Genomic DNA, 17272 nt, shown 5'->3' with positions numbered 1-17272 from the left:
TGGTCCAAGTCCACTGACACGCCATACTTCTGCAAGTGTGATGATATCATGGTAATCACTGAGCGCTGTCTGGATGATGCTGTTAGCACCAAGACATGTCTGTACTGTAGGGGCGACTTGGTGGAGGATACTCTAAATCTGGCCAGCCAGAATTCGCGTAAGGATATTGAAATCGCTGTTGAGCAGCGTAAGTGGCCAGTAATGGTCAACTCCCCTTCTTGCAGATGGCTTGGGGACCAATAAAAGGCTGCCGTCAACAAAGGCAGGTGGCATCTGCACTGCAGGGTTCATCAGTTCTTGGTGCCAATGGAGATTATTTTAGTTGTTTTATTCTCAGATTTAGAGATACGTTTACTTTTAGGTCAAAAACCTCCCGAGAAGCATGTGCTGAAGTAGCGTTTTTGTTTCTGCGCCGGACACTGCCACAAATTGCCTCAAACTCGTAACACAACACATACACGTCGTACTAAGGCATGAAAGTCCACCTGATGATGGAGGTATAAACCTTCGAAACGCGTTGCGGCTATAAACAGTGACTGGTAAAAGTAAACTTGTTCCCAGAATGAGATTTTCACTGTGCAGCAGAGTGTGCGCTGATATGAAACTTCCTGACTAAACTGTGTGTCGGACCGAGACTCGAACTCGGGACGTTTGCCTTTTGCGGGCAAGTGCTCTATGATCTGAGATACCCTAGCAAGACACAAGACCCACCCTCACAGCTTCAATTCTGCCAGTATCCTTTCTTCCAGGAGTGCTAGTACTGCAAGGTTCGCAGAAGAGCTTCTGTGAAGTTTGGAAGGTAGAAGACGAGATACTGGCAGAATTGGAGCTGTGACGGCGGATTGTGAGTCGTGCTTTGGTAGCTCAGATGGTCTCTGTAATAAAAAAACTGAGTAAAGGAATCAACTATCAACTTGAACGGATCTCTTGTGACGTCCACTCAACCACGCGCAACGAACTATATCGAACACAATGAAAAAAAGATGGTAGAGCACTTGGCCGCGAAAGGCGAAGATCCCGAGTTCGAGTCTCGGTCCGGCACACGTCAGGAAGTTTAGTAAACTTGTTGTATCGTTCGATTACTTAAAGCGACATGTTTCTCTCGTCATTCTCGAAAGTCTTCGAATGTCCAGGTCGAATATCTTGGCATTATCGATATCGATGACAGGCAAAAATTGTCGATATTTGAGATTTCTTGGTTGGCCAGTAATGGTCAACTCCTCTTCTTGCAGATGGCTTGGGGACCAATATGAAGCTGCCGCCAACAAAGGCAGGTGGCATCTGCACTGCAGGGTTCATCAGTTCTTGGTGCCAATGGAGATAGTCTATTTTAGTTGTTTTATTCTCAGATTTAGAGATACGTTTACTTTTTGGTCAAAAACCTACCGAGAAGCATGTGCTGAAGTAGCGTTTTTGTTTCTGCACCGGACACTGCAGTACGCTTGTTCGCCCACTGCTTGAATACTGCTCAGCAGTGTGGGATCCGTACCAGATGGGGTTGATGGAGGAGATAGAGAAGATCCAACGGAGAGCAGCGCGCTTCGTTACAGGATCATTTAGTAATCGCGAAAGCGTTACGGAGATGATAGATAAACTCCAGTGGAAGACTCTACAGGAGAGACGCTCAATAGCTCAGTACGGGCTTTTGTTGAAGTTTCGAGAACATACCTTCACCGAGGAGTCAAGCAGTATATTGCTCCCTGCTACGTATATATCGCAAAGAGACCACGAGGATAAAATCAGAGAGATTAGAGCCCACACAGAGGCATACCGACAATCTTTCTTTCCACGAACAATACGAGACTGGAATAGAAGGGAGAACCGATGGAGGTACTCAAGGTAACCTCCGCCACACATCGTCAGGTGGCTTGCGGAGTATGGATGTAGATGTAGATGGATGAACAATCTATAGATAATAAAGTTTTTACGTAACCTCGGTGCGCGAGTCCTATTCGCACTTCTCTGTTTTTTTTATGTAAAATGTAACGTTATATTTTATCCGAAATGCTTCTGGTATCAGATGTTTCAAATGCTTGTAACAGCCGATTGCTCAGTAATGTGGAATGCACTTTCTCAATTTCATTTGTGACTGCAGTTTTAGATCCTCTTTCAAGTTGATCACATCTAAGAGAGAGTGGCATTATTTTAATTTAGTCGTTGATTTCTTGAGTGTTGACTAGAAGGAAGATTAGAATCTGACGTACCATCGATGACCAGTTTCTTAAGAGACGGAGAACTCCGAAGGAGCAAGGATGAGGGAGGATATGAGACAATTCTTTTCGAAGAAAGTATTTCGGTATTCGCCTGAAGTGATTCAGCAATACCACGGAAAAATCAAACCCGAATCCCCGGACGGGGATTTGATCCCCTTGCAAAACATTAAATGCATGTTCTGATATAGCTACTATACTCAACTCCGTGACCCAATAATTTCACAAGGCGTATCGTCAAAGAAACTATGTTATATGATTTTTACAGCCCTCATAATGAAGTTATTGCAACTATCAGCCATTTTCGTTATTGGTATCCTTCTCAAAAATTTTGGAAAAGATAATGTACTTAAGAAAGGTTGAGCATATATGCAAACATGACGATCTGAATCAGTCACAGTTAGGATTCTAGAAGGTCAGGACTGCAGAAGGGCTTGTCCACTGAATATGCCATCCACCGTTTCACTGACCATTCAATGAAATGTTCGACTTCTATCATCTACTGAGATTTGTTTATGATACAAGAGTTTTCTATCGTGCAAATCACATTCTTCTGGAGAAAGTGCGTTTATGGCTTTCAAGGGACAGTGAGTAAATCGATCACTTCACATTTAACTCGTAGGAAAGGACGAGTCATGATAGATTGCTCACACAGTTTTCGTAATGAACCTTTTTATGAACAGTGGCAAACTTCTGCTCTGGGTTCAACGTCTGCATAGATGTTGCTCTTACTGTTAGAGTAGATCTACGCTGATGATGCGATGAAACCGTATAAAGGTGCAATAACAGTTCGGACACAAAAATACACAGAAAACTTATTGATCGACTACCGGTGTAAATCGCCTATTACTTAATTTAGGCCGGCCGATGTGGCCGAGTGGTTCTAGGCGCTACTGTCCGGAACCGCGCGACCGCTACGGTCGCAGGTTCGAATCCTGCTTCGGGCATGGATGTGTGTGATGTCCTTAGGTCAGTTAGGCTTACGTAGTTCTAAGTTCTAGGAGACTGATGACCTCAGAAGTTAAGTTCAAATGGTTCAAATGGCTCTGAGCACTATGGGACTTAACATCTATGGTCATCAGTCCCCTAGAACTTAGAACTACTTAAACCTAACAAACCTAAGGACATCACACAACACCCAGTCATCACGAGGCAGAGAAAATCCCTGACCCCGCCGGGAATCGAACCCGGGATCCCGGGCGTGGGAAGCGAGAACGCTACCGCACGACCACGAGCTGCGGACAGAAGTTAAGTCCCATAGTGCTTAGAGCCATTTGAGCCAACTTAATTTAGAATAAAACACAGGTGATTCTATTTCACACAAGTCAGGATAAATCACGTTCAATAGAAACAAACCATACAGGAAAGTAAATATCTAAAACGGAATGTTCAAAATTTCTGGGTGTGCTTGATGATCAGAATGTGAGTTCAAAGCCACATACAAAGTGCACCAGGAGGAATGATCAATATTTCGGTATATTGGTTAAAACAACAGTCGAGATCGCAGTAATATTTGTTTATTATGAACGGTTACGGCTTATGTTAAAGCCACTATCAGATTTTTTGGAACTCTATGAATCTTCGGATGTTCATACCTTCATTGTTAAGGACACTTCATGTGTAATGAACAGTTACTCCTCCTTATCCGACTGATAAGACAATTTCAATTCAGAAAAGCATCAATGCAAATGAGCTTGTTTCAATGGCAAAAAAAATGTCGGTATGCTGACACCCAGCGATTTGTATGTATGTTTTTGTAATGCTCATAGTTGGTTGATGGAACGAAATGGTTCCTACATTCAGGTATTTCAGAGGAACGCTCATCTGAAGCAAGAAAGTTCATATGGACGCATGTCTTATTCCATATGACTTATGAGCTACAAAACATTTGATCTACTGTAAATAAGTTATACACAACTGCAACCAGTCACTTTTTTCAATAATAATGCTTTATTACATTAACCGGTTTTCGAACCCTTTCAGGTTCATCTTCAGATGATTTCGGGAGGATCCGGGAAGTTACATCATTACTGGTAGTAGCATAATGCTAGGTGCTGGTTCTATGGCAGAAAGATGGGTCACACTTTAATGTATCGTCATGACTATAGCTTATTGACAGATAACTTCCTGGATCCTCCCGAAATCATATGAAGATGAACCTGAAAGGGTTCGAAAACCGGTTAATGTAACAAAGCATTATTACTGAAAAAAGTGACTGGTTGCAGTTGTGTATAACTTATTTACATTAATATACAGTCACGGTTCTAAAATATCCGTAATGGATAAGCATAATTTGATGTACTTTTGTTTTTGGGCGAGCGGCGCGCACGTATGTGCCTTACCTACTTTGTACCCATCCTCTTTGACGTTTTGTTCTAGTCCGACGTGCCTCGTTTCTTTCTACCTCTTTGCTCAGGATGTCTTTCTGTCATTAAACTGCCACGCTGAACGCGCCATTTGTCTGTGGTGTGTCGTGAGTGAAGTGGTGCGACGGGTTGACAATGTATCAGAGACAAGCAACGATTAACTATCATATGTCTGTACACGCGTCACACATCTACATTAATGAAGAAAATGCAGATATGCAGCTGCTGCCGAAAAATGCCATCGGCGCTTTCCGACATTTCTAATTTCTGATCCTGGAGCGTTTACCACAGTTTTCAGCACATTGTGTAAAACAGGTATTGTTCCAAGTTCCCGGTTTGCTTCTGAACATACAGTTCAACAACCAGTGCAGGAACAGCAACATACTGTTGAAATGATGCAGCGTAGTCGTACCATCAGCACACGGCGACTTCCTGCACTTGTCTTACCAGTGTCCCTCGCACACGTGTATGGCGAAAAACTTGTACCCATTTCACACATATCGTGTCCACAATCTTCATACTGGCGACGATACCACATGACTTTAATTTTGTCTCTGTTTGAATAACAATCGATTGCTTCCATTGATACTGTACACAGATGAAGCCACGTTTACACGGAAGGGAATCAACAGCATACGTAATAACCATCGACGGTGGCAGGAAAATCTACACGCTGCGGTGGTAACCAATTTCATTTTTCGATCAGTGTTTGGTGCGGCATGATCGGTAGCATGTTACTAGTTCCAATCATTTTAGAAGAGCGAATGTCAGTGGATCTCACAATATGGGGCCCAGATCATCACAAGAAAGATTCCCTCAACGTATCTCCTCGCCTTAGATGCTCCCCTTACCGCATCACGTATCCGCAAGGCCACTATAATCCGATTAAAATTACTTGATAGCTGACGTCTGTAACTTACCGCTACAGCGTTGCCACTTTGGCTGTGGGCTACAGCTCGATTATAGGCGACACACTAACACGGCGGGTCACTTCACAAATACTGTTAATGTGCAACGCGGACCAATGTTGGAACTGGCGACCGCGAGGTATATCGTAAACGCGAAATGTTTTGTCGACATCTGAGTTTAAGTGACCAATGAATGAAGGCGTTTTCTACACATGAATTTACTCATGTCCTGAGGTAACCACAACCTCATGATGTGCAGTATATCCGAGAAAACGGCGCTCAACAATTGCGGCAGAAAAAATTCACGACCGCTATGTTACGGCGATTAAAGCCAACCTTTACGAGCAAACTAAAAAAATAAAAAAATAAAAATTTAAAAAAATAAAATTCAGCGCTAAAAGCAAACTAATTTTTTACTATAATATGTTAGCTGAAACTATCCTCACACTCAAGTAGCTGCCGTGTTACCAACCGATGACCAGTCCTCATTCTCACTCGGTTGCAGACTGTAGGCAGACTACAGGCAGATTCCGAACAAAAAAAGAGTAATAGGAAGAAAAAAATGAGCAAATAATGTCAAAACGATTATTAAAATGACGCAGCAAAGAATTAAAAATTAAAAGAATTACATTTGAACCAATTAGCTGAATAAAAATAATAATCAAACTTTTTTGATTAGATTTAGAACTTGTAAAAATACCATACATTTGACGAGATTCGAACCTACGATCTTCTATACGCCAGGATTATACACTAACTACTGCGCTATGTAACAACACTGTATTTAGTAGTTATAGTTATGACTGTGGTGACTCTGTTGCAACGATGAATTGCAGTCTTCAACATTCGGCTTCGTGGAATGTTATGCGAAGCTTACCTATTGCAAATCGATTTCTGTAATTATGATAGCTGTACATATGACGCTGAATCGCATCTTGTGCGGAAATATCGAGTAACGTTTGGTTAGTGCTGTGTATGAAACGTGTCATTCATTAGCAGCATTGTGTGTCTGTGTGTGTGTTTTTGCTCTAGTTTTTACGTGTGATGAAATACGAAATAAAAGTGCCAGACCCATGATTCGCATCAAGCGAGGTGGCGCAGTGGTTAGCACTTTGGACTCGCATTCGGGAGGCCGACGGTTCAAATCCGCCTCCGGCCATCCTGATTTAGGTTTTCCGTGATTTCCATAAATCGCTCCGGGCAAATGCCGGGATAGTTCCTGTGGTGTCACCGCAAGGCACCACAATGGCTAGGTTGTAGGCTTCAAATCGGCCGCGGGCCGTCAGTACACATCGGACCAGCGAGTCGCCACTGTCGACGCTAGCAGACCGAGCGCCGCCTCTCGGCTGGTCTTACAAGGCAAGCTAGCGCACTGGCCAGTTCTACAGCCGACTTTAACAGGAGTGGTTCACTTGTTATAGCTTCAGAGATCTCATTTGCAGAGACGCTAGTTAGCATAGCCTTCAGCTAAGTCAGTAGCTACGACGTAGCCAGATGCCACATACAGTTTATGCATTGACAATTGATCTACATGTGTGAAGCAATCAGAATTGTAAAGAAGCATTCGCAGTTCAGTCAATAACTGCACTTGTAAATATTATTGTACAAGGTCAAGATCGACGTTCACCGCTCATGCTAAATTAAAGCTGAGTATTTAACTGTATTCCTGTCTGTTACTTTCTAATCACCTAAGATGTTCCAGATACATTCCGTCAAGTATAGTTCATTGATCCTCACGCCAGCCTACGTGATCAACGCGTGCAATTAATGGCCACAACTCGTGATAAGACTAAGAGTCAAATTGCGTGACTCAGCCGGGTCACCCTTTTTCCATTAGGCCCATAGTTCCGCCTCATACGCAACAGTTCCTTTGAAAAGGCACGGCCGACTTCATTCCCCATCCTTCCCTAACCCGGTGGGACCGATGACCTCGCTGTTAGGTCCCCTTCCCCCAAATCAATCAACCCATGATTTGGAATCGAAGCACGTCATGAAAGAATGGCAGGCAAACAATTGGAAGTGAAGTGAACAGTTGTTGCGGCAATTTGGCAACGGCGAACGGTTTGGGCGTGCCGTGAAGGAAACTAGGTATAACGCGTGAAGTGTCTACTACCAAATGGTTCAAATGACTCTGATAACTATACGACTTAACATACGAGGTCAGCAGTCCCCTAGACTTAGAACTACTTATACCCAACTAACCTATAGACATCACACACATCCATGCCGAGGCAGGATTCGAACCTGCGACCGTAGCAACAGCGCGGCTCCGGACTGAAGCGCCTAGAACCTCTCGGCCACAACGGCCGGCTTGCCAACTATCAAGTAATTTTAATCGGACTACAGGCGGTATTCAATCTCGCGTTGTGCAGTGGTCATAATGTTTTGGCTCATCATTAGGGGTAAGTAAGTAACTACTGTGAAACTTCCTGGCAGATTAAAACTGTGTGCCGGACCGAGACTCTAAATCGGGACCTTTGCCTTTCGCGGGCAAGTGCTCTACCAACTGAGCTACCCAAGCACGACTCACGCCCCGTCCTCACAGCTTCACTTCCGCCAGTACCTCGTCTCCTACCTTCCAAACTTTACAGAAGCTCTCCTGCGAGCCATGCAGGACTAGCACTCCTGAAAGAAAGGCTATTGCGAGACATGGCTTAACCACAGCCTAGGGGATGTTTCCAGAATGAGATTTTCACTCTGCAGCGGAGTGTGCGCTGATATGAAACTTCCTGGCAGATTAAAACTGTGTGCCGGACCGAGACACGAACTCGGGACCATTGCCTGCATGGTTCGCAGGAGAGCTTCTGTAAAGTTTGGAATGTAGGAGACGAGGTACTGGCGGAAGTGAAGCTGTGAGGGCGGTTGTGGGTCGCGCTTGGGTAGCTCCGTTGGAAGAGCACTTGCCCACGAAAGGCAAAGGTCCCTAGTTCGAGTCTCGGTCCGGCACACAGTTTTAATCTGCCAGGAAGCTTCATATCAGCGCACACTCCGCTGCAGAGTGAAAATCTCATTCTGAAGTAACTGCTGTGTTTTGTTTTGTGCGCTTACCGAATGGCCATGCGGAGGATCTCGTTCTTGGAGAGCTTCTTGTCGGGCGGGTGCGTGGGCACGAGCTTGCGCAGCTCCGCGAAGGCACCGCTGACGTTCTGCTGGCGCCAGCGCTCGCGGCTGTTGGTGAACATCTTGCGCACGGCGACGCCGCCGCCGCCGCCGCCGCGCGCCGGCCCGCAGCCGCCCACGCCGCCCCCGAGCGCGGCCAGCCCGGCGCCGCCCACCGCCGCCTCCTCGGACGCGTCCTCCGAGTCGGCCAGCGACAGCTCATCCGACAGGGCGTCGTCCTCGGACGGGCAGCGGCGCGACCCCGACGCCGAGGCGGACGCCGACGCCTCGCCGCCCGGCGACGACGTCGTGCTGTGGTCGGTGGCGTCGCCGTCGCCGTCGCCGTCCCACTCCACCTCGAACAGGCAGGCACGCGGCAAGGTGATGGGCGGCTGCAACAACCGCCGACACGTCGCCCGGCGCAGGCTGGCGCGCTCGCGTGTCAGCCGGCGCCGCCACCGCAGTCCGCTGACTTGCCGGTCGCGGCGCCCGTATGTTGCCGACATGTCAGCCGAGGTGCTGCACACTGCTGTTCTTCGTATTCAGTGAGGTACCCACAGAGTGCAGACATGCTTGAGGTACCCACAAAAAGGTGACATTTGACTGAAGTCCACCTGTATAAACAGTGTGTCCCACTTCCGTTAGGACTTTAGCTATGAAAAATAAAAGTCGTGGATTACACTGACGAGCCAAAAATATTATGACCTCTCCCCACTGCGAGGTTGAATGCCTTCTGGTGTTGTTGCGGGCACGTAACGCATTCACAAAAGAATGTCAGCGGAAGAGAGACGAATGGGCAATCATTATTGTGAAGATACGGGCCACAAATGCGGAAATCCACTGATACAACCGGTTTTGGCAAAGGAGACAATGTTACGACGGTAATCCCAAAAGTAAGGTCTCCTATTATTTTATAAGTACATGTTGTTGTTGTTGTGGTCTTCACTCCAGACACTGGTCTGATGCAGCTGTCCATGCTACTCTATCCTGTGAAGGTTCTTCATCTCCCAGTACCTTCTGCAACCAACAACCTTCTGAATCTGTTTAGTGTATTCACCTCTTGGTCTCCCTCCACGATTTTTACCCTCCACGCTGCCCTCCAATACCAAAGTGGTGATCCCTTGATGCCTCAGAACATGTCCTACCAACCGAGCCCTTCTTCTAGTCAAGTTGTGCCACATATTTCTCTTCTCTCCAATTCTATTCAGTACCACCTCATTAGTTATGTGATCTACGCATCTAATCTTCAGCATTCTTCTGTAACACTACATTTCGAAACCTTCTATTCCCTTCTTGTCCAAACTATTTATCGTCCACGTTTCACTTCCATACATGGCTACACTCCATACAAATACTTTCAGAAACGACTTCCTGACACTTAAATCTATACTCGATGTTAACAAATTTCTCTTCTTCAGAAACGCTTTCCTTGCCATTGCCAGTCTACATTTTGTATCCTCTCTACTTCGACCGTCATCAGTTATTTTGCTCCCCAAATAGGAAAACCCGTTTACTACTTTAAGCGTCTCATTCCCTAATCTAATTCCCGCAGCATCACCCGATTTAATTCGTCTACATTCCATTATCCTCGTTTTGCTTTTGTTGAGGTTCATCTTATATCCTCCTTTCAAGACACTGTCCATTCCGTTCAACTGCTCTTCCAGGTCCTTTGCTGTCTCTGACAAAATTACAATGTCATCGGCGAACCTCCAAGTTTTTATTTCTTCTCCATGGATTTTAATTCCAACTCCGAATTTTTCTTTTGTTTCCTTTACTGCTTGCTCAATATACAGATTGAATAACATCGGGCAGAGGCTACAACCCTGTCTCACTCGCTTCCCAACCACTGCTTCCCTTTCATACCCCTCGACTCTTATAACTGCCGTCTGGTTTCTGTACAATTTGGAAATAGCCTTTCGCTCCATGTATTTTACCCCTGCCACCTTCAGCATTTAAAGAGAGTATTCCAGTTAACATTGTCAAAAGCTTGTTTGCCTTTCCTTAATCTATTTTCTAAGATAAGTCGTAGGGTCAGTATTGCCTCACGTGTTCCAACATTTCTTCGGAATGCAAACTGATCTTCCCCGAGGTCGGCTTCTACCAGTTTTTCCAGTCGTCTGTAAAGAATTCGGGTTGGTGTTTTGCAGCCGTGGCTTTTTAAACTGATACTTCGATAATTTCACATCTTTCCACATCTGCTTTCTTTGGAGTTGGAATTATTGTAAGTAGATACACCTGTTTATTTCTACAATGGTTTACATCAGTTTACAGCTCGATCACTTAGCTATTTTTCGAAATAATCACCATTTCTGTCGATTCAATTTGTAGACGCTGTGGCAGTTTTTGTACATCCATGTCATTCCAGCTCACCGCCATGCTGTTCAGAAAGTTATGAACCTCTTCTTTCACCTCGTCGTCGGAGCTGAATCGCTGGGACCACAATTATCGCTGACAGGTACTGAGAGTCTCTGAAAAAACTCAAACGGGAAATTCAGAACCGGAGAAGAGGAATGTTGAGCAAGGGCGTACACATTCTCCATGACAACGCTCGAACACAGATCACCCGGCAAACCGTTGTTCTCCTGCAACAGTTTCAGTGGAACATAATCACCCACCCACCCTATAGTCCGGGCTTGGCGCCCAGTGACTATCACCTGTTCCCTAGGTTAAAAGAACATTTGGCTGGAAAGCGTTTCAGCTCCGACGACGAGATGAAAGAAGAGCTGTGGGGGCGGGGCGTGGGTCGTGCTTGGGTGGCTCGGATGGTGGAGCGCTTGGCCGTGAATGGTGGGGGTCCCGCGTTCGAGTCTCGGTCCGGCGCACAGTTTTGGTCTGCCAGGAAGTTTCATGTCAACGCACACTCCGCTGCAGAGTGAAAATCTCATTCTGAAAGAAGAGGGTCATAACTTTCTGAACAGCATGGCGGTGAGCTGGTATGACAAGGGCATACAAAAATTGCCAAAGCGTCTACGAAAGTGCATCGACGGAAATTGTGATTATGTCGAAAAATAGCTAAATGTGCAAGCTGTAAACTGATGTAAACCATTGTAGAAATAAACAGGTCTATGTACTTATAAAAAATAGGAGACCTTACTTTTGGGATTACCCTCGTATGATCCTATGGCTGGAAACGAGAACCTAATGGCGAGGCTGGTCGACTGTTGGTGTACTACTGTCGTGAGCACCTGTGGAAAGTGGTTGCAGGATGATGAAATAACGAGTAAGCCGTACGGTATTCGACTACCTCGTCTCATCACAAAACGTAGAGGTCGGAGGGTCCCAAGCTGTGTAATCTAGGATGGGCTGCGATCTGTGGCGGATCTGACGACGAAGCACAATGCTGGTAAAGGCACAAGTGTTTCGGAGCACACTGCTCAAAGGCCATTGTTGAACATGCAGCTCCACAGCTGTCGACTCCTACGTGTCCCTGTGTTGAGCCAACGACATGCTGGTACAGGCACAAGTGTTTCGGAGCACACTGCTCAAAGGCCATTGTTGAACATGCAGCTCCACAGCTGTCGACTCCTACGTGTCCCTGTATTGAGCCAACGACATGCTGGTACAGGCACAAGTGTTTCGGAGCACACTGCTCAAAGGCCATTGTTGAACATGCAGCTCCACAGCTGTCGACTCCTACGTGTCCCTGTGTTGAGCCAACGACATGCTGGTACAGGCACAAGTGTTTCGGAGCACACTGCTCAAAGGCCATTGTTGAACATGCAGCTCCACAGCTGTCGACTTCTACGTGTCCCTGTGTTGAGCCAACGACATGCTGGTACAGGCACAAGTGTTTCGGAGCACACTGCTCAAAGGCCATTGTTGAACATGCAGCTCCACAGCTGTCGACTCCTACGTGTCCCTGTGTTGAGCCAACGACATGCTGGTACAGGCACAAGTGTTTCGGAGCACACTGCTCAAAGGCCATTGTTGAACATGCAGCTCCACAGCTGTCGACTCCTACGTGTCCCTGTGTTGAGCCAACGACATGCTGGTACAGGCACAAGTGTTTCGGAGCACACTGCTCAAAGGCCATTGTTGAACATGCAGCTCCACAGCTGTCGACTCCTACGTGTCCCTGTGTTGAGCCAACGACATGCTGGTACAGGCACAAGTGTTTCGGAGCACACTGCTCAAAGTCCATTGTTGAACATGCAGCTCCACAGCTGTCGACTCCTACGTGTCCCTGTGTTGAGCCAACGACATGCTGGTACAGGCACAAGTGTTTCGGAGCACACTGCTCAAAGGCCATTGTTGAACATGCAGCTCCACAGCTGTCGACTCCTACGTGTCCCTGTGTTGAGCCAACGACTGCTGGTACAGGCACAAGTGTTTCGGAGCACACTGCTCAAAGGCCATTGTTGGACATGCAGCTCCACAGCTGTCGACTCCTACGTGTCCCCGTGTTGAGCCAACGACATCGTCAGCTATGATTGCAGTGGGGACAGCATCACTGAGTTTTCACCGAGGATCAATAGAAAGGCGTCGCTTGTCGAATGAATCTCGTTCCCTGTCGCACCACGTCGATGATTAGGTCCCTACATAGTGTCTTCCAGGGCGAATGGCTGCACAAAACACGCGCGGCGCCAGAGATGCAGGCCGGTGAGGGCAGACATATGCTATGGGGTACATTGAACTGGGCTTACATGGGACGTGTGGTGCTAATCGAAGACATCACGACAGCAGGGAACTACACGAACATTCATGCTTGAGGTCTCCCCTACTGCGATAGCATCATCCAGCAGGCTAACTGTCAGTGTTCCAAGGTTAGAACCGTGCTGCAGTGGTTTGAGGGGTATTATAGTGAACTCACATTGATTTCTTGGCCAGCAAATGTGGCTGATCTGTACCAATTGGAACACATATCGGGCTCTAGCTGTATGCCGGTAAACCATCATCCCTTAATTTGATGGAATTGCTTCAATTGTGCGTCGACATCTCGTGTCACATACTTCTGTAATCCTTTCGAGGACTTGTAGAATCTGTGCCAAGAACAATTTCTGTTGTATTGTGCTTGAGATGTGACAACACGCTATTAGACAGGTGGTCATAATGTTTTGGCTCATCGGTGTATCGTCACAAAATAACTGTATTTGTTTAAAACAGTTTCCCCTTGAAACTATACACGCCTAAAATCGTTTTAAAAGTCGAAACAGACACTATAGCCCTTCCTGGGGGTATTTTTGTTCCGTCGTTACAACTACAAGAAAATGCGTGTTTTTCTCACCACATAAGTTTAGTTTATCGAAGTGAAGCATCATCATTGGTCTGTAATTAAAGATATTTACAATTTGTTTTCTTAGATAAAAAAAAACAGTTCGTTAACAATTTGTTTTCACTTACAGTAATATCTGCTTGGTTTTTCGCCTGCATCAGGAAATGCCGCACGTGTTTGGTTTCTTTCTTCATTAGACTCTGATACTTGTGATATAATTTTTCGCTGCTTTGACGAACTATGCAGTTTTTACTCTTTACACTGCATACTTTTCCGTACACCATTGTTCATTGTTTCTTTGTGTACTTTTGACTGTGTTGTGTTTTGTAATACTGTCACACTTCAAAGCACATCACACAACTGAAACCAAAACCAGACAGATACCAACAATCTCGTATGTATTAGCTCAATTGCCGATATTATGAAAAAATATTCATTGGGATGACTGGCAGAACATTTGACAAGATATGAAAAACACATCAGAGCATTAGAATAAAATATAAACCATTAAGCATTTGCAGACAATCTAAAACAGAAGTACCATAGACCAAGCACTCTGGAAAAAGATATGAACATCATAAGAAGCAGTGAAGATAGACACGATCTCCTTTTCCAAGAAAATTTTCACATACACAAAGCATTAACACAAACAGTTGCACAATGACCTAACAAATATTGGAAACCAGACACTATATAAAATAATTGAAGAAATCAAATGAGAAAGAAAAGGCTTTCTTTACCCTTCACCCTCTCCCATTAATCTCCCCACCCCCAATTTAATTTCACTTCTAGCTCCTTACCTCTTAATCCAGTTCCTCTCCACCACACTACCATACACTTATATCCAATCATCTTTGCTTCTCGCTCCTCCATCTAGTCACCACAAAAAAGGCCATCACTATTCCTTCATTATTAAGTATATAAAAACACAGCAACATAATTAAATAGAATAATACGTGTATAATTAACTATAGAAAAAAAGAAAAAAATATAGCTCAAAGATAAACTAGTGGCGACATTGACAACACTACGAAACACATTACACTCTTAGAAGTATACGAATAAACAGTGAACAGTGGTGTACCGAAAAGCATGCTGTGTGAAACGTAAAAAATGCATAGTTCTGCAAAGGAGCGAAAAACTAGACCACAAGTATCAGTGTCTAATGAAGAATGAAGCCAAAGAGCAGCTAACAGATGGAATTTCCTGACATAGGTGAAAAACCAAGGAGAAATTACCGTAAGTAAAAACCAACAAAGTCTCAAAAAATTATTTTCGACCTAAAAAACAAACCAGATTGTAAGTATCTTTAATTGCAGACCGCTGATGATGCTTTACTTCACTAAAGCGAAGCGCGTCTGGTAAGAAAACACACATTTTGTTATCATTGTTCGACGGAAGAAAAATCCTCGGGAGTTGTAAAGCAACTACAGACAATATGCCCACACAAATGAAGACCATAGCGCTTTTGGGAATTGCATTTAGTGTTGCAGTACAGTTTTCTTGGATGTCCTAAATTGCATTGTAATTCTGTCCATTATTGACACATTCAATTCGGGGAACGACCAGCCAGAAAACGGCTGGGGGCCACTACAGCGAATAAAACGGAAACGGGTGATCCTGGACTGTGATCCATTTGCTGGCCATAAATTCACACACAGTCTTCACTTTGTGGGCTGGGTCATTGTCGTGGAGGAGCGACCAGGAATCTGCCTCTCGGTACTCGGGTCGAATTCGATGAGTTCTCGCCCAGAAATAAGATTCAAAAAGCTGATGTTGCCTCACTGCTCCACCGCCGTTCTCCGACGGGTCGGACACGTACTGCTACATTCGCGCTCAGGACGCCTACTGCTGTGACCCTCAACATGGTTGTTGTTGAAACTTCGGCAGATCGTAATGCCGAAACTCGCCCCGAAATGGCAGTACAGTTCGGAATTTCATACAAGTACTCCTAACGGAACTGGGACACACTGTATTTCGGACATTCTCTTCATATGGGACACCGTAGCCGTATACTAGTTGAAGGACATTGTAAATATTCCATCTCACCTGTTATTTAGCTTTATTTACTTGATGTAATATCACACGACTGGCCGATGTCAGCCTTTCAGGCAATTCGCAACTGCTTACGGCGCCCATTAGGTCTAAGAACGACATATTATTTATATTGTTCCAAGGTTTTGTGCAACCGACACTTCATTAACTCCTGATATGCATATCACGACGAGCTTCATTGGACAATTTCTGTCATTTTCAAGTGATCCTGTAATAACAGTTCAAAAAAAAGTTCGAATATGTGTGAATTCCTAAGGGACCAAACTGCTGAGGTCATCGGTCCCTAGACTTACACACTACTTAAACTAACTTATTCTAAGAACACCACACACACACACCCATGCCCGAGGGAGGGCTCGAACCTCTGTGGGGAGGGGCCGCAATAATAGTACTTTTTATTACTATACGATAAAATTTTACTGAAACGTGTGTGTCAGTAGTCGTTTGTCTGCAATGTGTGCCACAATACGATGTGCTAGAAGAGTATATGGCTTATGTCTTTGTTAGTGGTTGTTTCCTTTATATTTCAATATAATGTAGTTTAGAAGTAAGTGGCTTATATGTATGTTAGTAGTTGTTTGCTTTATGCCTCAAATGTTAAGACATTCAATATTGCATTCTGGAGCGTCCGCAGAAAAAAGCAAACAAAAATAGAAAATACACTCTCTCTCACACACACACACACACACACACACACACACACACACACACACACAGTGAGGGGGAGAGAGAGAAATGGTTCAAATGGCTCTGAGCACTATGGGACTTAACAGCTGTGGTCATCAGTCCCCTAGGACTTAGAACTACTTAAACCTAACTAACCTAAGGACATCACACACATCCATGCCCGAGGCAGGATTCGAACCTGCGACCGTAGCAGTCGCGCGGTTCCGGACTGCGCGCCTAGTACCGCGAGACCACCGCAGCCGGCGGAGAGAGAGAGAGAGAGAGAGAGAGAGAGAGAGAGAGAGACGCATATCCACATATCCCAAGAAAATCTTTCATGAAAAGGCAGAATGAAAACGTAAAAAAAATCTAGAAAACTTGTTAATATCCTAAAATGAAAAGGATAAATTTTCAACAGTTCACGACATGAAAAAACAATAGGATTCTCACCACTATTAACTTTGCACGAGGAACGAAAAATTACAGTTATACAGTCTTTGTAATGTACTTCTTATCACTGATTTTCGACCAGTAAAATTCATTCTCAAGATATCAGCGCCACTGGACAAAGTCTACAAACATAAGCAAGTGCTATTGTAAACGTGATCACAAACAGTTAAAAGTGCTGTTGTGTTATAGGTGATTACACACAAAATTAATAATAGCACAAAAACTGACACACAATTAAAAAGACACTCTAAGACGCAGTATTGTAATACACGTCGTAACTCCTGAGACGCAAAGCACACAGCTACT

The 17272-nt window shown here is 44.9% G+C and overlaps 1 protein-coding gene across 1 annotated transcript in view; it reads right to left on the bottom strand.

Annotated features, from left to right (window-relative positions):
• LOC126191176 (class A basic helix-loop-helix protein 15) overlaps positions 1-17272 on the bottom strand; it is a 132489-nt gene that overhangs the window by 54312 nt on the left and 60905 nt on the right. The window contains exons 2-3 of the mRNA XM_049931951.1: positions 8774-8939; positions 8533-8692 (exon numbers count right to left, since the gene is read on the bottom strand). Of these exons, the coding sequence (XP_049787908.1) occupies positions 8533-8692; positions 8774-8939 (326 nt within the window). The remainder of the gene's footprint in view (positions 1-8532; positions 8693-8773; positions 8940-17272) is intronic.

This window comes from Schistocerca cancellata, chromosome 6 (assembly GCF_023864275.1).
Source record: "Schistocerca cancellata isolate TAMUIC-IGC-003103 chromosome 6, iqSchCanc2.1, whole genome shotgun sequence".
Taxonomy (NCBI): domain Eukaryota; kingdom Metazoa; phylum Arthropoda; class Insecta; order Orthoptera; family Acrididae; genus Schistocerca; species Schistocerca cancellata.
This window is presented reverse-complemented; position numbering and strand designations above follow the sequence as displayed.